At 45.7% G+C, this 22,660-nt stretch overlaps 1 protein-coding gene across 1 annotated transcript in view; it reads left to right on the top strand.

Annotated features, from left to right (window-relative positions):
• LOC146355950 (uncharacterized) overlaps positions 1-21,144 on the top strand; it is a 66,432-nt gene extending 45,288 nt beyond the window's left edge. Inside the window, 1 exon segment of the mRNA XM_084829985.1 lies at positions 20,882-21,144. Coding sequence (XP_084686111.1) covers positions 20,882-21,144 — 263 coding nt within the window.
• The last annotated feature ends 1,516 nt before the right edge of the window (positions 21,145-22,660 follow it).

The following is a 22,660-nucleotide window of genomic DNA, read 5'->3' as shown; positions in this document are numbered from 1 at the left end:
TGCAAACAGAACCGAGTGAGACTCCTCGTGCAGTGAGGGTGGGGGCACCTAGAAGTACATTGGGGCTCCCTTTACATGCTACTGGTAGTGGAGGAAGACCTCGTGTCCGAGGTCACAGTTGCCGGATGCATCTTCCACGCCTGTGACTCCAGGGGTGACATGCTCCTGTAGCACAACTCCCCCGTTCCTCAGACTTCGGGCCTGAGAGCAATGCAGGCTCCATTGACGCCTGGCAAGATCACCTCGCTTCGTGCCCTCTGAATCCCCCCATCAGAAACTGTTGTGCCATGAAGCTTGAGACATCCACTCAGCTACTGCTGACTGTGTCTGGGACCATCACGCACCCCCGTCTAGCGTGGCTAAGTGCTGCACTTTCCTTTTCCTAGAATGCCTTCTCCATAAGTCCTTGTCCCCAGCAGAGGCAGCTGACATGTCAGCATAGTCCATGTGAGGATTGCCCATCCCACTCACGCGGTAGCATAACCCGTATAAGCATTCTCCCTACAATCGTGGCACGAACTAGCATGCCTCCTCACCAGCATACCCCATATAAGCACCCCCACTGTAGCACTAGCTAGCATGCCCCATGGAAGCAAGTCCACCCGATGTCACTCGCATCCTTTATTTTCACCCCCTGTACCACTAGCTGGGTCGCCTCCCATGCAGGGCAAGCCTCTATTAATTCCCTGCCAGCAGCATACTTCGGCCTAGTAGCGCCTGCCCCTCATATTCGCTTTCCCTACCTCATCTATCTTACGACCGTTCATCCTGCACGAATGTTCTAAAAGGTACCTATTCGGGATATGTAAGCTTTCCTAGCCAATACATTTTTTTTCACTACCAATGGAAACCTGAGTCAGGTGCTTGTTTTCAGTGGTACACATACACACACACACACACACACACACACACACTCTATATGTGGGATCGGTCAGTGGGAGGGAGGGGGATATCATCACAACTGTAGACTGACTGACAAAGGGAGTATGGGGGTGGGGTGGGGAATTCTCTAAGAGAAGGATCCATTGGTCTCTTTGCAGGGGGGAGGGATGCTTCATTACTGGCAAGGAAACCTCCGGACACCTCGCTAGCAGAATCGACCAGTTCGGGCAGGGGTCCGAGGTCCGGGATGGGATGGGAGCGGCAAGTGTCCTCGACTAGAACACCGGGGCCAGGGGGATGGCGGTGGCGGAGAACCACGGCTCCTCGGGCGAGGGCCAGCCACTGGCGCGGCGTAGCAGGGCCAGAGGCGAGAGCAGTGTCCAGAGCAGGCAGAGGTCGGTTACCGGCAAGGGGCTGCGGGGCCAGAGGCAAAGGCGTCGTCGGGGACAGGCAAGGGTCGAGTATTGGCAAAGCGTAGCAAGATCAGGCACAAGGGGCGAAAGCACCATGCTGCCGCCACAAAGGCTCTTGTTGCTGCGGCGAAGCTTGGAGGGAAGAGGGAGCCCTTTACAGGGCTTCCTGAGGCTCCCACCTGGTCCGCCTTAGGGGACCTGTGAGCACCTGCAGGCCGGGTGCTTAATCCTGCAACGGCTACAGTGTGGACCGGGCTCCTTCTGTATGTGGCCACCAGGAGGATCTGCAGAGCTTCCCAGGTGGAGCAGACCCTGCCTAGGGGCACAGTGTCTATATGGCAACAAACGTAGGGAAACAGATGGTGCGGGGGAGACGGGCAGTGGAAAGATGGAGGGCAGAGAAGGAGAAGAAGCAGAGGGGAGGAAAGGCGCTGCTCTGGCAGGCAGACGGCAAAGAGGGGGAGTGAACAAAAGCCACTTCTCCGGCCAGCGCAGCAAGCCCTGTGCTGACCCAGATCATAGTGCAAGACGACCTTAAGTGAAAAATGAAGGGGCACGTTGGGTTTAACTCTTCTTTGTTGCTCAGAGCATTCTCTTCTGGCAGCACTCAGTCAGGGGGGTGGAAGGCAGCTGAGAAATTCCCCTGAGGAGCTGGCAAAGGCAGAACATGCCCAGAACACACAGCAGACCAGTAGCGGAAAGGCCGTTGACATAATGCGACCACAAAGACTTGCCTGATGTGAGTTGTGCTGCAAAGGCCTGTGGGATACGTGTGGTGAGGGGGTCTCCAATAATCTTCAGAATATTCCTGCCATGGCTCTTCAGGGATATCGCTCTGGGAGTGGTCCTGAGGGGCTCCTGTATTGGAGGAAAGTTCCTTCCCAACATGCAAAAAGCTCAGGCAAAGAAGCAGATTGCTGAAGAGATGGAACATCTGTCAACTGCGCACGAGAGGGCAGGCAAGAGCCAACCATGTAGAGAACTGAAGGCCCAAAGTGAAGAGCTCCAAGCACTGGATTCGGATGACTCCCGAACGTCACTAGCTTTTCTTAACTGTAGGTATTACGAGTTTGGAAACAAACGCTCTCGACTGCTGGCCAGTGCACTCAAACAGAAAGGGCTAGAAATCATACTGTAACTATCGATAACAAGACAGGAGTATTAGTGACCCCCTCAAAAATAATTAGGTCGCAAGGAGTATCTACCCTGACCAAACTTTATCAGGAGATAAAAGGGGCTATAATGAAACTTAAACCAGGAAAGTCACCTGGAATGGATGGGTTCACGGGAGACTTTTTAAGAATCTTTGGTGGCAACATTCTGCCACATTTTAAACACCTGTTAAATGATATTCTAGTAGGACAGGACTTGCCAGGTGCGTGGAGGAAGGCCAGGGTGCCGCTTCTTCATAAGCATGGGAAGATCTACAGCAGGTGGGATCATAACACCTGATTTTGCATCAGAAGCTGCCCCTGTTGGGTAGGACCCTTCAGCAAAATGATGTTATTACCCAAGTTGTTTTTATCTCAAATGGTCCCCATACCACCTTCTGAGAGTAAGAGAAAGAATGGCAGGAGCTGGCAGGGTGGTTTAGTAATACCGGTAAAAGGAACAGGCTCTCAAGGGCAATGTCTCAGTCCCATGGGTGGAAATGGAGATACTGCGGAACATCCCACACTGTGAGGCTAATCAATTTATGAACACTACAAAATTACCCATGGCCAACGTAGAGAATACTTTTAAGAAAACCCCATGCAGATCATGGAGATCTTGGGCCAAGATATTCTTCGCCCCCTTCTTACCTCTAATTCCTTTTGTGGATCATCCCCAATTTTGGGCACACATAAACACAGTGTTGCTTAAATGATACTCTAATAGGGCAGGAGTTGCCAGATAGCTCAGGTCGGAAGGTGTCCAATATGCAACTGGGGAAGAGCAGAGGGTATTTCCAAGTAGCGCCAGAAAGAGTGAAGCGGCTGGGCCAAAGCTGAAAGGACACTCAGCTGTGGATGTGTCTGGTGGTGAAAAGAAAATCCGATGCTGTAAAGAACAATATTGTTTAGGAACCTGGAATGTAAGAACAACGAATCAAGGCAAGCTGGAGGTGGTCAAACATGAGATGGCAAGATTGAACATCGACATCTTGGGAATCAGCAAACTAAAATGGACAGGCATGGGCAAATTTAATTCAGGTGACCCTCATATCTACTACTGTGGGCAAAAAACCCTTAATGGAGTAGCACTCATAGTCAACAAAAGAGTGGGAAAAGCAGTACTGGGGTACAATCTCAAAAACGATAGAATGATCTCAGTACGAATCCAAGGCAAACCATTCAACATCACAGTAATTCAAGTCTATGCCCCAACCACTGAGGCCGAAGAAGCGGAGGTTGATCGGTTCTATGAAGACCTACAACACCTTCTAGAACTAACACCAAAAAAAGATGTCCTCTTCATCATAGGGGATTGGAATGCTAAAGCAGGAAGTCAAGAAAACACTGGGATAACAGGCAAGCATGGCCTTGGTGTACAAAATGAAGCAGGACAAAGGCTAATTGAGTTTTGCAAAGAGAACACGCTGATCATAGCAAACACGCTTTTCCAACAGCACAAGAGGCAACTCTACACATGGACATCACCAGATGGTCAATATCGAAATCAGATTGATTATGTCCTTTGCAGCCAAAGATGGAGAAGCTCTATACAGTCAGTAAAAGCAAGACCTGGAGCTGACTGTGGCTCAGATCATGAGCTTCTTGTTGCAAAATTTCGGCTTAAATTGAAGAACGTAGGGAAAACCACTAAAGCATTCAGGTATGACCTAAATCATATCCCTTATGAATATACAGTGGAGGTGAGGAATAGATTTAAGGGAATGCCTGAGGAACTATGGACGGAGGTCCGTAACATTGTTCAGGAGGCAGCAACTCAATCCATCCCAAAGAAAAAGAAATGCAAGAAAGCCAAGTGGCTGTCTGAGGAGGCTTTACAAGTTGCTGAGGAAAGAAGGGAAGCGAAAAGCAAGGGAGAAAGGGGAAGATAAACCCAACTGAATGCAGATTTCCAGAGAATAGCAAGGAGTGACAAGAAGGCCTTCTTAAATGAACAATGCAAAGAAATCGAGGAAAACAATAGAATGGGAAAGACTAGAGATCTTTTTAAGAAAATCAGAGATCTCAAGGGAACGTTTTGTGCAAAGACAGGCATGATAAATGACAAAGAAGGCAGGGACCTAACAGAAGCAGATGAGATTAAGAAGAGGTGGAAAGAATACTCAGAAGAACTATACAGGAAAGATCTGAATGTCCCTGATAGCCATGATAGTGTGGCCACTGAACTTGAGCCGGACATCCTAGAGAGTGAAGTCAAGTGGGCCTTAGGAAGCATTAGTAACAACAAAGCTAGTGGAGATGACAGTATTCCAGCTGAGCTATTTAACATCCTAAAAGATGATGCTGTTAAAGTGCTGCACTCAATATGCCAACAAATTTGGAACACTCAACGGTGGCCACAAGACTGGAAAAGGTCAGTTTACATTCAAATTCCAAAGAAGGGTAACGCCAAAGAGTGTTCAAACTACCGCACAATTGCACTCATTTCACATGCCAGCAAGGTGATGCTCAAAATCCTACAAGCTAGGTTTCAGCAGTATGCGAACCGAGAACTACCGGAAGTACAAGCTGGGTTTCGAAGAGGCAGAGGAACTAGAGATCAAATCGCCAACATTCGCTGCATCATGGAGAAAGCAAGAGAATTCCAGAAAAACGTCTATTTCTGCTTCATTGACTACCCTAAAGCCTTTGATTGTGCAGATCACAACAAACTGTGGCAAATTCTTAAAGAGATGGGAGTACCAGACCACCTTACCTGTCTCCTGAGAAACCTGAATGAGGGTCAAGAAGCAACAGTAAGAACTGGACATGGAACAACCGATTGGTTCAAAATTGGGAAAGGAGTAGGACAAGGCTGTATATTGTCGCCCTGCTTATTTAATTCATATGCAGAGAACATCATGAGAAACGCCGGGTTGGATGAATCACCGGTTGGAATTAAGATTGCTGGGAGAATTATCAACAATCTCAGGTACGCAGACGATACCACCCTTATGGCAGAAAGCGAAGAGGATCTAAAGAGCCTCTTGTTGAGGGTGAAAATAGAGAGTGCAAAAGCTGGTTTGAAACTCAACATAAAAAAACTAAGATTATGGCATCTGGCCCCATCACTTCCTGCCATATAGAAGGGGAAGAAATGGAAGCTGTGACAGATTTTATTTTCTTGGGCTCCAAGATCACCGCAGACGGTGACTGTAGCCATGAAATTAAAAGACGCTTGCTCCTTGGGAGGAAAGCTATGGCAAACCTAGACAGCATAGTAAGAAGCAGAGACATCACCTTGCCAACAAAAATTCCTATAATCAAAGCTATGGTTTTCCCCGTAGCAACGTATGGCTGTGAGAGCTGGACTATAAGGAAGGCTGAGCATTGAAGAATTGATGCCTTCGAACTGTGGTGCTGGAGAAGACTCTTACGAGTCCCTTGGACTGCAAGGAGGTCAAATCAGTGAATCCTAAAGGAAATCAACCCTGACTGCTCATTGGAAGGACAGATACTGAAGCTGAAGCTCAAATATTTTGGCCACCTAATGCGAAGGGAAAACTCTCTGGAAAAGACCCTGATGCTGGGAAAGATTGATGGCGAAAGGAGAAGGGGACGGCAGAGGATGAGATGGCTAGATAGCATCACCGATGCAATGAGTATGAATTTGAGCACACTCCGGGAGAGAGCAGAGGACAGGAAGGCCTGGCGTGCTATGGTCCATGGGGTCATGAAGAGTCGGACACAACTTAATGACTGAACAACAAGAACAACAGATTTAAAGTCACTTTGTTGCTGTAGAACAGCCTTTCCCAACTTGGTGCCCTCCAGATGTTTTGGACTTCAGCTCCTGTCAGCCTCAGGCATGCTGGCCAATGGTCAGGAATGATGGCCATTGTAGTCCAAAACATCTGGAGTGCACCAGGTTGAGGAAGGCTGCTTTAGAGCGCAATCCTATGCAGATAGTCGGCCACCTCTGAACTCAGGCGACCAACTATCCATTGCAGGGTGAGTGGAACACGGAGGGGAACCTCTCCTCCATGCTCTGGCTACCTTACCTTTGTGGCTAGATGACTGATTTTGGTTGTCTAGCCACAGGACAGTGGTGTGTGTGGGGGGAAGGACAGATGATACATAGGAAGTGCCGTACTGGCACTTCCGCCCTCCCTGCCCCCAGGAAAGCCCCCTTTGCCCTGCTCCATACTGCACTTCCAAGCAGGAGGTGAACCACGCTGCCTACAAGGTGGGGGCAGTGAGGCGATTTTTTAGGAACTGACCTCCAAGCATGGGCTCCAAGGTCAGTCCTGTCAGGTCCGGGGCGTAGGCGGCAGGTGTCCTTGGCAAGAACACTGGGACCAGGAGGGATGGAGATGGGCAGAGAGCAGAGGTTCCCCGGGCAAGGGTCAGACCCAAACAAGGCATAGCAGGGGAAAAGGCAAAAACAGAGTCCAAACAGGCAGGGGTCAGTTACCAGAACCGGAAAGGTGTGGCAAAGATCTGGGGCAAGCAACTGAAACACAGTGCTGCCACCAGGATGACTCACGTTGCTGTGGCAAAGTCTGAAAGTAAGAGGAAGCTCTTTATAGGGCTCCCTGAAGCTCCCAGCTGGTCTGCATTAGAGGACCTGGGAGCACTTCTTTGTTTTTCTTTCACCACTGAGCACTTACATTCTCCCCCTACCAACTCTATTCCCCTCCATCCATGCAACCATCCCTCCTCATCCTACCATCCCCCAGCAACTCTTCATAAAAACAGATGTCTTGTTTTGTGCAACTCCTCTCTACCTCCTCCTTGTTATGCACAAGCTCTCACTGTATCTTCCTCCCCATAACTTCATTTGTGCCAAGACTTCACCAGGATTCAGCCAATGAGCCTGTCTTCAAAACTAGGGCTAAGTTATGGAGAAACTCTGAGCATGCACTAAGTGCCTTTCCCTCACCACTGAAGCTAGAGTTCATGCAAAAAACCAAATGAACCCAGACCCACAAATGACAAAACATGCACAGGACTGAGCTGAAAGGGCAGTCAATTCATTAGACGGAATTGGATAGGCACTGTATTAAGCCTGCAGTACCATGCTCACAACTCAGGACTTATTTCTGAGTAAACATGCAGAACATCAAGGTGCAAACCTCCCTGCAAAAGTAACTCGTGCTGGAATCCTATGCACACTTTCCTGAGGGTAAGCCCCATTAAACATAATGGGACTTCTCAGTAGGCATACATAGGATTGCATAAATTAGCAATATTTGTCTTCCCTCCACTTAAAAAACAAACCCCAAACTCCTGTTTTTATTAAAGCTTTCTGTTCAGAGGAACACAGGAAGCTGCCTTATATTGAGTCAGACCCTGGGTCCATCTAGCGCAGTATCGTTGATGCTGACTGGCAGCAGCGGCCCTCCAGGGCTTCAGGCAGCGTTCTTTCCTGGCCCTACCTGGAGATGCCAGGGATTGAACCCGGGACCTTCTGCATGCCGAGCGTGTGCTCTGCCACTGAGCTGCAGCCCTTCCTATTGCTGGGTAATGGCAACTGACAAACAGAACAGCCCCAGATTTGTTTCTCTGCAACCACGTGAACCCACTTTTCTCCAAGGCTTGAGTGAGAAGGAGAAAAACCAACCCTCTTGTCTGTTTTATAAAGTCAAATACAGTTCAGAACTTTTCTTGCCCACCAAAGAGAATTCTCCTTAAGAATTCCCCAAGAGATGCTCTGGGTGGAATAAAGAAGAGAAAGAAAGAAAGAGAGAGAGAGAGGGAGGGAGGGAGAGAGAGAGAGAGAGAAAGAGAGAGAGAGAGAAAGAAAAAGAAAGAAAGAAAGAAAAAGAAAGAAAGAAAAGGCTAGGGGAGGGAAGAAGAATGGTGATTGGAAATGTGCATGGGGGTGGGGGGCAGAGAGAATTCCCTAAGCCAAGTGGCTCCTTTCAGAGCGGTAGTACTTCAGAGAGCTAGAGGAATTTAGGAGGCTGTGGAGGGTTTGTAAGGATTGCACATACTTAAATGAACTTTAGGAGGTGAGGTGGCTGTGGGCTTTTTCTAGCTTTTTTTTAAACTGTAGAACCTATTTAAAAGCCCCAGCAGTTTCTCGATCATGCCACCACATAGTCCTAACCCTCCCTTTCAGATTATTTGAGTCCTACAGCTATTTAGGATAAATTAAAGTGGAGGGGGAGAAAGACATTTGTGGAGGCTGCTTGGATCCTTTGCTGTACTAAAGCTACCAAACTTCTGCACAATCCAAAGGTTCCAGGTTGGGGCAGTAAAATCAGATGCGGTGGAGCTCTTTCTTCCCTTCCTTCTCCCTCTTCAAAATTTCATTGCAGGCAAGCTTCCAACAGTGGGCATGTAAGAGCAGATAAGAAAAGTAGGGGGAAGAGAGGTTTTTTGCACCTCAAAAAAAATCTGCATCAGAGATTAGGGATAGTGACCCCCTAATGGTCACCTTTATTGCACAATTTAGAATCAGACTAAAGAGAATAGGGAAGACCCACAGATCAGTTAGATATGAGCTCACGAATATTCCTCATGAATATGCAGTGGAGGTGAAGACTAGATTTAAGGGACTAGATTTAGTAGATAGGGTCCCGGAAGAACTATGGACAGAAGTTCGCAACATTGTTCAGGAGGCGGCAACAAAAAACGTCCCAAAGAAAAAGGAAAGCAAGAAAGCAAGATGGCTGTCTGCTGAGACACTGGAAGCAGCCCAAGAAAGAAGGAAAGCAAAAGGCAACAGTGATCGGGGGAGATATGCCCAATTAAATGCAAAATTCCAGAGGTTAGCCAGAAGAGATAAGGAATTATTTTTAGACAAGCAGTGCGCGGAAGCAGAAGAAGATAATAGAATAGGAAGGACAAGAGACCTCTTCCAGAAAATTAGAAACATCGGAGGTAAATTCCAGGCAAAAATGGGTATGATCAAAAACAAAGATGGCAAGGACCTAACAAAAGCAGAAGAGATCAAGAAAAGGTGGCAAGAATATACAGAAGATCTGTATAGGAAGGATAATAATATCGGGGATAGATTTGACGGTGTGGTCAGTGAGCTAGAGCCAGACATCCTGAAGAGTGAGGTTGAATGGGCCTTAAGAAGCATTGCTAATAACAAGGCAGCAGGAGATGACGGTATCCCAGCTGAACTGTTTAAAATCTTGTAAGATGATGCTGTCAAGCTGATGCATGCCATATGCCAGCAAATTTGGAAAAGACAAGAATGGCCAACAGTTTGGAAAAAATCAACTTATATCCCCATACCAAAAAAGGGAAGCACCAAAGAATGTTCAAACTATCGAATAGTGGCACTTATTTCACATGCCAGTAAGGTAATGCTCAGGATCTTGAAAGGTAGAATCCAGCAATTCATGGAACGAGAATTGCCAGATGTACAAGCTGGGTTTAGAAAAGGCAGAGGAACTAGAGACCAAATTGCCAATATCCACTGGATAATGGAGAAAGCCAGGGAGTTTCAGAAAAACATCTATTTCTGTTTTATTGACTCTTCTAAAGCCTTTGACTGTGTGGATCATAACAAATTGTGGCAAGTTCTTGGTGGTATGGGGATACCAAATCATCTTGTCTGCCTCCTGAGGAATCTGTATAACGACCAAGTAGCAACGGTAAGAACAGACCACGGAACAATGGACTGGTTTAAGATTGGGAAAGGAGTACGGCAGGGTTGTATACTCTCCCCCTACCTATTCAACCTGTATGCAGAACACACCATGCGACGGGCTGGGCTTGATGAATCCAAGGCTGGAGTTAAAATCACTGGAAGGAACATTAACAATCTCAGATATGCAGATGATACCACTTTGATGGCTGAAAGCGAGGAGGAGCTAAGGAACCTTATGACGAAGGTGAAAGAAGAAAGTGCAAAAGCTGGGTTGCAGTTAAACCTCAAAAAAACCAAGATTATGGTGACCAGCTTGATTGATAACTGGCAAATAGAGGGAGAAAACGGTGAGGCAGTGACAGACTTTGTCTTTCTAGGCGCAAAGATTATTACTGCAGACACTGACTGCAGCCAGGAGATCAGAAGACGTTTACTTCTTGGGAGGACAGCAATGACAAATCTTGATAAAATAGTTAAGAGCAGAGACATCACACTGACAACAAAGGTCCGCATAGTTAAAGCAATGGTATTCCCCATAGTAACCTATGGCTGCTAGAGCTGGACCATAAGGAAGGCTGAGCGAAGGAAGATAGTTGCTTTTGAACTGTGGTGCTGGAGGAAAATTCTGAGAGTGCCTTGGACTGCAAGAAGATCAAACCAGTCCATGCTCCAGGAAATAAAGCCAGACTGCTCACTTAAGGGAATGATATTAAAGGCAAAACTGAAGTACTTTGGCCACATCATGAGAAGACAGGATATATCTCCCCTCAGTCTTCTCTTCGCAAGGCTAAACATGCCCAGTTCTTTCAGTCTCTCTTCACAGGGCTTTGTTTCCAGTCCTCTGATCATCTTTGTTGCCCTCCTCTGAACCCTCTCCAGTTTGTCTGCATCCTTCTTAAAGTGTGGTGCCCAGAACTGGACACAGTACTCCAGATGAGGCCTAACCAGTGCTGAGTAGAGGGGAACTAGTACTTCCCAGGATTTGGAAGCTATGCTTCTATTAATGCAGCCCAAAATAGCATTTGCCTTTTTTGCAGCCCGATCACATTGTTGGCTCACATTCAGCTTGTGATTGACAACAATTCCAAGATCTTTCTCGCTTGTAGTGTTGTTGAGCCATCTTGTAACTGGGCATTTGGTTTCTTTTTCCTAGGTGCAGAACTTGGCATTTATCCCTATTAAATGTCATTCTGTTGTTTTCTGCCCAGCGCTCCAGTCTATCCAGATCACTTTGAATTTTGTTTCTGTCTTCCAAAGTATTAGCTATCCCGCCCAGTTTTGTGTCATCTGCAAATCTGATCAGCATTCCCTGCACCTCCTCCTCCAAGTCATTAATAAAAATGTTGAAGAGCACTGGGCCCAGGACTGAGCCCTGCGGTACCCCACTCGTTACCTCTCCCCAGTTTGAGAAGGTCCCATTGATAAGCACTCTTTGAGTCCGATTCTGTAGCCAACTGTGGATCCACCGGATCATTGTTTCATCTAGCCCACTTTGAGCTAGTTTGCTCATCAGGATATCATGGGGCACTTTGTCGAAAGCTTTGCTGAAGTCCACAGCATTCCCATGGTCTACAAGGGAGATTACTTGAACAAAAAATGAGATCAGATTCGTCTGGCAGGACTTGTTCTTGACAAATCCATGTTGGCTTCGAGTAATCACTGCATTGTTTTCAAGGTGCTTCCAGATGGATTGCTTTATCATCTGCTCCAGAATTTTCCCAGGGATTGATGTGTCAGGGTGGACACTGAGCCCATAGAATCCCAGAGTGGTTCTGATTCGGAGGAAGAGCAGTCGCTCCTGGGAGAGGAGCGCGCCCCTTTTTCCCAGGGCCCGCAGCTGACAGAGATTCCTCCCACCCACATTCCTAGATTAGAAAGCAGTCCAGGGAGTGTCCCAGCACCGATAGCAGACTGGTTGGATGCACGGCGCAGACGCAGAGAGCGGCGCCAAATGGAGAGCACGGAAAGGAGGCGTAGCGCCCGGTTGGTGCTCAAAGAACGGTTGCGCCCAGAGGATCCAAGGGAAAAGGGGAGGGATTCTCCCTAGTCCTTATATTCAGGGGTCTGCCAGTAATTGCTTTTCAGACGGGGACCAACTGTTCCAACTTAGGGCATAGGGATGCTGCTGCTCAGATCTAGTTGCTACCTGTAGAGTTGTAAGTTGTAAAAGAAGAATAAAGCTTTGAAAAGAATCCCTTTGTCTGCGTCTGGACTTGGCTACTGGATTAGACTGAGACAGCCCTCCAAGGAGCCCTTGACATGATGTCAGACTGACTGGTGTGTAGTTCCCAGGTTCCTCCTTTTTACCCTTTTTGAAGATAGGCACAACATTAGCCCTCCTCCAGTCATCTGGCACTTCCCCCGTCCTCCATGATTCTCAAAGAGAATAGACAGCGGTTCTTCCTTTATTACTCTAGGATGCAGTTCATCTGGCCCTGGAGATTTGAACTCATTCAGAGTAATTAGGTGTTCTTTGACCATATGCCTATCGATCTCAAGCTGCAGTCCTGCCCCTTCAGCCTGTACTTCGCCTTTGCCAGGGGGGTCATAGACCTTCTTTTGGGAGAAGACTGAGACAAAGTAGGAATTGAGCACCTCTGCCTTTTCTTTGTCATCTGCTATCGTTTTGCCATCCTTATTTAATAGCTGAACCACCATTTCTTTCCTCTGCCTTTTACTATGCATGTAGCTGAAGAAAGCCTTTTGTTGTTTTTAGCATCCCTCGCTAACCTCAGCTCGTTCTCAGCTTTAGCCTTCCTGACGCCATCCCTGCAATTATGTGCTACCTGCCTGTACTCTTCCTTTGTTACTTGGCCTTCTTTCCACTTCCTATATGGGTCCTTTTTTGTTTTCAGGTCATCCCTAAGCTTTTTGTGAAGGCACATTGGCTTCTTCTGTTGACTTCCACCTTTTCTTCTTGTTGGAATTGCATGTGATTGTGCCTGGAGAATTTCCTTTCTTAAAAGCTCCCACCCATCTTGGACTCCTTTTCTTGTTAGCGTCGCTTGCCATGGGACCTTACTGATCATTGTTCTGTGTTTGTTAAAATCAGCTTTCCTAAAATCCAGGGTATGCGTTTGACTACACTGGGCTTTTGCTTCTCTTAGAACCAAGAACTCAAGTGCAACATGGTCGCTTTCCCCCAGAGTTCCTGTAACTGCTACTTTATCCACTAAGTCATCTCTGTTGGTTAGGATCAAGTCAAGGATAGCCGATCCTCTAGTTCCTTCTTCTACTTTCTGTAGGAGGAAGTTATCCGCCACACAAATCAGGAATTTCCTGGAGGGGCCATGTTTTGCAGAATTTGCCTCCCAACAAATATCGGGGAAATTGAAGTCCCCCATTACTACTACATCATGCTTCCTTGAAACATTGGCTATTTGCTTTTCAAAAGTTTCATCCTCGTCTTCTCCTTGGTTGGGTGGCTGGTAGTAGACTCCGACCACCAGGTTCCTTTTATTCTTTGCTCCATTTATTTTGATCCAGATGCTCTCGATGGGGCTACCAAGCTCATCCTCCTGAACTACTTACGGTAGTTCTCGGTTTGCATACTGCTGAAGCCTAGCTTGTAGGATTTTGCGCATAACCTTGCTGGCATGTGAAATGAGCGCAATTGTATGGTAGTTTGAACACTCTTTGGCGTTGCCCTTCTTTGGAATTGGAATGTAAACTGACCTTTTCCAGTCTTGTGGCCACTGTTGAGTGTTCCAAATTTGTTGGCATATTGAGTGCAGCACTTTAACAGCATCATCTTTTAGGATTTTAAATAGCTCAGCTGGAATACTGTCATCTCCGCTAGCTTTGTTGTTACTAATGCTTCCTAAGGCCCACTTGACTTCACTCTCTAGGATGTCCGGCTCAAGTTCAGTGACCGCACTGTCATGGCTATCAGGGACATTCAGATCTTTCCTCTTTGTTCTTCTGTGTATTCTTTTCACCTCTTCTTAATCTCATCTGCTTCTGTTAGGTCCCTGCCTTCTTTGTCCTTTATCATGCCCGTCTTTGCACAAAATGTTCCCTTGAGATCTCCGATTTTCTTGAAGAGATCTCTAGTCTTTCCCATTCTGTTGTTTTCCTCGATTTCTTTGCATTGTTCATTTAAAAAGGCCTTCATGTGTCTCCTTGCTATTCTCTGGAACTCTGCATTCAGTTGGATATATCTTCCCCTTTCTCCCTTGCTTTTCGCTTCCCTTCTTTCCTCAGCTACTTGTAAAGCCTCATCAGACAGCCACTTTGCTTTCTTGCATTTCCTTTTCTTTGGGATGGATGGAGTTGCTGCCTCCTGAACAATGTTACGGACCTCCGTCCATAGTTCCTCAGGCACTCGGTCTGTCAGGTCTAATCCCTGAAATCTATTCACCTCCACTGTATATTCATAAGAGATATGATTTAGGTCATACCTGAATGGTTTAGTGGTTTTACACTCTTTTCCTTCTTTGGGGCCTATGGCATCAAAGACTGGTTTGATGTGTTCTTTGTTAGGAAAGGAAAGGTTCTTCTTGTGCAAGCACCGAGTCATTACTGACCCCTAGAGGGATGCCGTTTTTCCTTGGCGGTTTCCTGGCAGACTGTATAGTGGGGTGGTTTGCCATTGCCTTCCCCAGTCATGACTACATTTCCCCCAGCAAGCTTGGTACTCATTTTACCGACCTACCTGAAAACCAGCAAGATTGATGGTTGTTTACTGACAGACTGACTCTTCTGATTTCCCAACACCTCTCAAGGTTGTTTCCCTGGTCATAAAGTACTGTCCTTTGTTATTAAAACATCTGCTGATGCCCCTCTTTATTGGTTCATCTCCATCTTTTGTAACTGATACTTTGGCAATCTTCCAGCACATACCAAAGCACCCTCCATTAGGCCTTCCTGTATTAAAACCATCCACTCTCCATTCACACTCTCCCTCCCTGCTTTCCTGACCTAGGCTACAATGTTTCCATTGATTTTGGCTAAAAGGATCACTTTTGCTGTTACAGTGATCCAGGCCAATTCCATGGATTAGAAAGAAGGAGGAGGGGATAGATAGCAAGCTTTTAGAAAGGATTTCAGTAGGAAGCAATCTTTATTGATAGTAAGAAAGTTTGATTAGGTGAATGAAAGAGTACACATGAAATAATATATAAAACAGTATTAAGAAAAGCAATTCAAAGAGTTGGGGCATATAGAGTCAGGGCCAGAAATATTGGAACAAGGATAACTGTTTTGGCACCACCACACTGAAGTTGAAACACACCCAGATGGGAGGGAAGTCAGGACTTTCAGCTGTAATTCAAGGGGTTTGACAAAAGTGGGGCACTAACCATTCAGGAAGGACAGCCAGTGGCACACACACACACCCATCGTTGGTGGCCCATAAGTAATGGAACAAACCAACATCATTTCAAACTTAAGGATCGCCTGTAATACCTGGATGAAAATCCTTTGCAGTCAGTGACTGCCTGAAGTCTGGAACCCACGGACATGACGAAATGCGGAGTTTCCTCCCTTGAGATGCTTGGCCAGGCCCTTACTGCAGCTGCTTTCAGCTGCTGCTTGTTTGTGGGTCTTTCTGCCTTCAGTCTTGTCTTCAGTAAGTGAAAAGCATGCTCTGTTGGGTTGAGATCAGGTGACTGACTTGGCCATTGAAGAACAGTCCACTTCTTTGCCTTGAGAAACTCTTGGGTAGCTTTTGCTGTACATTTTGGGTCATTCTCCATCTGCAATATGAAATGGCATCCTATCAGTTTGGCAGCATTTGGCTGAATCTGAGCAGAAAGTATAGCCCTATACATTTCAGAATTCATCCTGCTGCTTTTATCAGCAGTCAGGTCATCAATAACACCAGTGACCCGGTCCCATAGGCAGCCATACATGCCCATGCCATAACACTCCCTCCACCATGTTTGACAGATGATGTGGTATGCTTTGGATCATGAGCTGTTCCTTTCCTTCTCCATACTTTTCTCTTCCCATCATTCTGGTACAAGTTAATCTTGGCTTCATCAGTCCAAAGAATCTTTTTAGGTGTTTGCTGGCAAAGGCTAATCTGGCTTGTCTGTTCTTGAGCATTACCAGTGGTTTGCACCTTGTTGTGAAGCCTCTGTATTTACATACATAAAGCCATCTCTTGACTGTAGATGTTGACAATGACATGCCTACCTCCTCAAGAGCATTCTTGACCTGGCTAGATGTTGTGAAAGGGTTCCTCTTCACCATGAGCAGAATTCTGCGGTCATCCACTTTAGTTGTCTTCTGTGGTCTTCCAGGCCTTTTGCTGTTGCTGAGCTTGCTAGTTAATTCCTTCTTTTTCAGGATGTTCCAAACTGTTGTGCTGGCCATTCTCAATGTTTTTGCTCTCTCTCTGATGGGTTTATTTTGTTTCCTCGGCCTAATGATGGCCTCCTTCACTCGCATGGACACCTCTTTGGACCTCATGTTGGGGGTTCCAGTGAACAGCTACCAAATGCAAATGTAACACTCAGAACCACCTCCAGGCCTTTTATCTGCTTGATTGGTCATGGGGCACCCAGGAAACAGGCAACACCTGGCCATGCAGCTGCTTGTCAGCCATTCGTTCCATTACTTATGAGCCACCAACGATGGCAGTGTATGCCACTGGCTGTCCTTCCTGCATGGTTGGTGCCCCACTTTTGCCAAACCCCTTGATTACAGCTGAAGTCCTGACTTCACTCCCATCTGGGTGTGCTTCCTTTCAGCTTCAATGTGGTGGTGTGCAGAGACCAACTGCCAAAACAGTTATCCTTGTTCCAATATTTCTGGCCCTGACTGTAGCATTTTGAGTCCAGTCTTTCTGCACACATATCCATAATTGTCATTAGAAGCACTGACTCATCGAGCAATCTTTGCCCACATACAGAAGAGGGAAGACTTTTTTTGAACCCCTTTTTAAGTTTTTTTGGAACCCAGATCAAAGATTCTTAGGGCGCAATCCTATCCAGATGGGCGGCCGCCTCCGAATTCGGAGGCGACCACCTATCCAAAGCAGGGCAGGAGAAGCACGGACGGGATCATTCCCTCCATGCTTCTCCAGCCCTGCATTTTTGGCTAGACAGCCAATTGCGGCTGTCTAGCTGCAGGAGGGCTGAGCAGGGGAGGAGGCTGCTGTACGATACATTGGATGTGTCATACAGGCATTTCCGCCCTCCCCACACGGAACACCGCCAGACACACCCCTTTTCAGCTGCTCTGCGCTCCTCATGCGAGCGCGGAGGATGGGGCTGTTCCGCACTGCCTCAGAGGCAGCACAGACGTAGGGGGAGGTCGGTTCCCAGAAATCAGGATATCCTATGGCTGTCTAGCCACAGGATTGTTCCCTCCATTACTTAAATAACTATTATTGACATTTTATGATGGGGGAGCTGCAGGGGAGAGACGCAGGTGGGTTTTTTTTTACTAAAGGCAGCAAAAGTTCTTGCTCCAGCCCTGTGATGCAGTCTGGCAGAGAAAGGCGGCTGAGAGGAGTCCTTTCAAGGAGGAGAAGGCTGATAATAACCAATTGCTTTAAATTGTTTTAGATATATCTTGTTGTGTGTGCTGTGTGTTTGATGGCATTATGTGAATGGTTTTATACTTATATAATGTATTTTAATGGTTTTTTAATTTTTGTGAACCGTCCACAGAACTTCGGCTATAAGGTGGTATAGAAACATAATGAATGACTGCATGAATGGGTCTTTTTAATTATATCATGTAAAACAAAGCCTGCCTAAACTAGGCTTCCTCCTGAGCCGGGCAGAAGACAAGCAGGAAGAGCAGCAGGTGAGAACATTTCATCCCATGTGAGGGAGGTTATCCTAAACCTCTCGACTAATTGCCCAACTGTTCTAGAAGTCACCCGAAGAGAGATGTCCCATAGCTTGCTTCCAACATTTTTGCCTCATTCCTTTTCTGTTCCTTCTCCTCGTTGCATGTCTTGGATCTTCATTGCTCTTTCAGGTACAGAGTCTGTTTGCAGACGTGGGATCGGATTTCCCAGTAGCAGAGAAGTTTCCTTCAGACACCAGACAGAGCCCCCCTCATAGAGGGATCAGGCAGGAGGGTGTCAAACATGTTGCCTTGCAGGGTAGGGATTCATTTGCGGGTGGCTATAGTTCAACTTGGTCTTGCTGTCTGGAGAATTTAAGAGATCCTGGGGCTCCCTTTATGTGTATGCCCAGATTGTTTCAGGGGGAGAGGGCCTTGTCTCCAGCCTTTTCCACAATTCAAAACTATGTTTATTTCTCAACACTTGAAGACTCTGTACATGGAAACCAACAGTGTGGTTTGTGGCCAGGAGCCCAAACGGGGAAATACGCATTTTTGCCAACTGAACTATCACGATACAAACTGAAGACGAGACGTCTTGTTATGACCAGGGGTACTTACACTTGCATCACTTTCAGTGCACTTCAATCTATTTGGCTGGGAAGTGAGTCCTTTTGTGTCCCAAGGGGTTCACTTCCCAGGACCTTGGGATTTTGTAATCTCAATCTCTTGAACAAACATGTTCTACTAGCTTCCCATCCTCATTGTCTCACACAGGGACAGCAACGATGTTGGCAATAAGCGCAGAGCCATCTCTCTTTCTTTTTGATGGAGCGGAAGCGGATCAGGTAGGCAGAAGGATGACAGGCAGGCAGCAGCCTATGGGCCTTCATCTCTTACTCTCCTCCCAGGGCCAGAATACATCTGTCTCCTTCTGTTTGCTTCTAGCAAAGCTACGATCCTAAGAAGAGCCCTGCTGGATCAGACCAAAGGCCCCTCTAGTCCAGTTTCTTACAGTGGCCAACCAGATGCCTCCTGGGAAGCCCACAAGCAGGACAGGAGGGCCACAGCCTTTCTTGCTGTTGATCCCCAGCAAGTCGTTTTCACCCAAAGCAAATTTAAAGCCTGCAGTATAATGCCCAGCCACCTCACGTTACGTCATCTTTGAGAAGGAAACATTTTCTTTTTTCCTCCAGGGTCCCAGGACTTTTGAGGAGGTTGCTGTGTGCTTCACTGAGGAGGAGCGGGCACTGCTGGATCCTGACCAGAGAGTCCTGTACAGGCAAATCATGGAGGAGACCCGTGGGATCATGGCCTCACTTGGTAAGGCTCCCTGTTTTCCTGATCACGATAATATCAGGTTCCAAATGCAATGATGATGAGGAAGCTAATATTACCATTTTGGATACATATCCTATATTATTCGTTTACTTAGTATTTTGAGGCTACTTCTGAGGAAACTGCCCTCAGATGGAACAGTTCAAAAAGAAAATAAGATACATTGAGTCATATTTAAATCATCAAATACTTAACACTATTTTAAGGCAGCAGCTAAAAGACACAGTCCTCAAAGATGCCATAAAATTCTCACAAGACACATTAAGGCAGCTCAGTCCCCCCAAAACAGCATCAGTAAAACACTGATTAGGGAAAGGCAGCCTAAAACAGGCACATTTCCAAGGCATACTTGAAGGCCTGCCCTGCAGGTGCCATGTGGAGTTGGACTGCGTATTCCAGCACCTCCGCATCTCTTCTTCCAGTCTACCAGGATCTATTTTTATGTACTAAAACATTCATAATCCTGCCATTCCTTCAAGAACAATCCACACAGGACCTAATACTGGTCAACAAATCATCAGGAAGCATTAAGAGTTGCAACAAATACAAACACAGAACTGACCCAACATAGAATCCCAGCAGCCAGCACCCCAAAATGACATTAGTTTGCAGAACCCAAACCCAGCTCTTTCTCACTTAGTCTCCCTCTCAAACTGCAGTCTCTTTCCACATAGACATCCAGATAAGTCCTCCTTAGGACTTGTGGAGGGATGGGAAAGAGAACTGATTCCATCTGCCTCAGAGCAGAGGAACTCCAGGGTTTGCCACATTCTGAAAAGCAGGTGGAATCCTGACCATATGGGTAGGCCAGGAAACCAAGGAGGCTTCAGTAGTGTTGACCCAGGTCTGATATTACAAAGCCACAAAGGGGTTACAGGAACATTCCTTGGTGGTGACCAGGCTGAAAACAATGGGGTTCTGGCAACTCCTTGCCAGAGCCAACTCAAATATAAAAGTTGGTGATTTGGGCAAGGTGCTCCGTAAAGGAGGTACTAAGCCTGCAGCAATTCAGGGTTCTTTCTTTCCTGAAAGGCTCAGAAATTCCTAATCAAGCACCTGAGCTGGCGATTTTCATGGTAAGAACTGCATCCCATATAGATCTTTTCTGTGCTTCCCTTTTTTGAAATCATTTATTGGGCTTGCTCAGTTATCTGAAGTTCGATTGCTAACTCAATTTTTTACAAACTTCATGTCTTCATTGCAGAAGGTGACATGTGGAACGGGAAGAATAAGAGAGAGCCATGTGGGATGTCACCAAAAAGAGAAAGACGCATAAATAGCAAACAGCAGAGAAGGAAAACTCAAGCAAATCAGAATATGAGGAATAATTCCTTTTCCTCTCAGGTCAGTGTCTCCCACCATATCACAATCCAAGAAACAATAGATAATAGACTGGAAACGTATAGGTTCCTTATGTGTACAAAAACCTCCAATTCTGAATCAAGTGTTAAAGGCCATTGCAAAATTCAAATATTGAAGAAACCATATAAATGCCTGGAGTGTGGAAAGAGCTTCCATCCAACAATAACTCTCTTGTCATTGAAGAACTCAGACAGGGAGAAACCATATCATTGTTTGGCATGCGGAAAGAGCTTCCGTCAAAAGAAATGTCTCATTCTGCATCAAAGATCTCATACAGGGGAGAAACCATATCATTGTTTGGAGTGCAGAAAAAGCTTCCATCAGGAGATAACTCTAACCTGTCATCAAAGAATTCACACGGGAGAAACCATGTCATTGTTTGGAGTGTGGAAAGAGCTTCAATCCGAAGAAATATCTCACTCAACATCAAATAACCCACACAGGGGAGAAACCATATCATTGTTTGGACTGTGGAAGGAACTTCAGTCAGAAGAAATATCTCACTTGTCATCAAAGAATTCACACAGGGGAGAAACCATATCATTGTTTGGAGTGTGGAAAGAGCTTCAGGAACAATCATAATTTCACTTCTCATCAAAGAACTCACATGGGGGAGAAACCATATCATTGTTTGGGGTGCGGAAAGAGCTTCAGTCAGAAGACATGTCTCGCTTTTCATCAAAGAACTCACACAGGGGAGAAATAGAGGTATAAATTTCTGAACATTTTGAGGCCATCAAAAAGAACTGGTTTTGTTCGTTTGTTTTTGAAAATTGGAAATGTTGGGAAAATTGAAAAATAAGCATTTATTTTTTTAGCACTCTTTACAAATCGAACGTCACTTCGTAGCTTTAAGACAGCCTTCCCCAGCTCAGTACCCTCGAGATATTTTGGACTTCAGCTCCCATCAGCCTCAGGCAGCATGGCCAATGGTCAGGAATGCTGTGCACTGTAGTCCAAAACATCTGGAGGGCTCCAGGTTGGGGTGGGCTTCATTAGGAACACAGAGCAGCCTTTCTGTTCCTAAAGTTATTTTATGTATGACTTAGTTTGCTCATAAAATTATCATTATATTTTAAAACTTTAAAAAGTAAACTCAGTAAATTTGTAATTGTCTGAATAGATTAGAACTCCATTAAATGACTGCTACAGCATCAGAAACACAGGACTCTGTGAAACAAAACCAAAGCTGTCAAGAATGCACATTTACCGTCAAGAATGCACAATGGTGATTCCACTTAAACATGTTGGGAAAGTGAGCATAAATATCTACCAGTAAAATATATTTTAGATCAATAATTTTAATAATGAATGAAAGAACTATGCTGAAAATCTTACAGAGTATTATAAAAAATATTTTTACTCATCGCTTTATTAGTTCCAGACATTTTACATCTCTAGTCCTTCTTTAAGAGTGGTCTTAATACATAGTTTTTAGAAATCATTTTATGGGGAGTAAAGGCTGGGTAAAATATATAAATAATTTGTCTTAAATTCTAAAAGAAAGTATTTCATAATCCAAAGCTATTCAATTTTTTCCAGTTTTGGGGGAAAAAAATAAAAACAGTCCTCAGAAAAAAATGGGGGGAAACCTTTTTTTCTGAATTTTTCCGGGTTTTTCCTGGGCCTTCATATCTCTAGGAAGAAACCATATCATTGTTTGGAGTGTGGAAAGAGCTTCAGCAACAATCAAAATCTTACTTGTCATCAGAGAACTCATACAAGGGAGAAACTGTATCATTGTATGAAGTGCAGAAAGAGCTTCAGTGAGAAGAAAAATCTTGTCATCAAAGAACCCACACAAGGGAGAAACCATATCGTGGTTTGGAGTGTGGAAAGAGTGTCAGGATGAAGGAACACCTCACTCTGCATCAAAGAACTCATACAGGGGAGAAGTGGTAAATCTCCCAATTTTTGAAAAGGCAAAATCATATGTTTTGTAAAAGTTTGGTGAAAATGTATGCATCATGTTTTGGCTTATTAAGGAAGGGAGGCTTTCATTGTTTTGGTGAGTTTCTAAGTAGCAGGTCAAAAGTTATTAAGCTTTTTCTGCTCCATTAAAGCATATCGTGGCTTCGAACTTATGTCATGTATGCTCTATATTATTCTAAAGCTAGAAAGCTGGCAGTACTCCACTGTTTTTGCATGCATCTCATGTTGCAGAGGAACTCCAGTGGATTCAATGCGCAGTGCCTATTCCTTCAGCTTTGAAATGTGATTTC

Source organism: Heloderma suspectum, chromosome 2, assembly GCF_057233095.1.
Source record: "Heloderma suspectum isolate Gila_16-S chromosome 2, 16-S_ref, whole genome shotgun sequence".
Classification (NCBI taxonomy): domain Eukaryota; kingdom Metazoa; phylum Chordata; class Lepidosauria; order Squamata; family Helodermatidae; genus Heloderma; species Heloderma suspectum.
The sequence above is the reverse complement of the archived record's forward strand: the minus strand, read 5'-3'. Positions and strand labels throughout refer to the sequence as shown.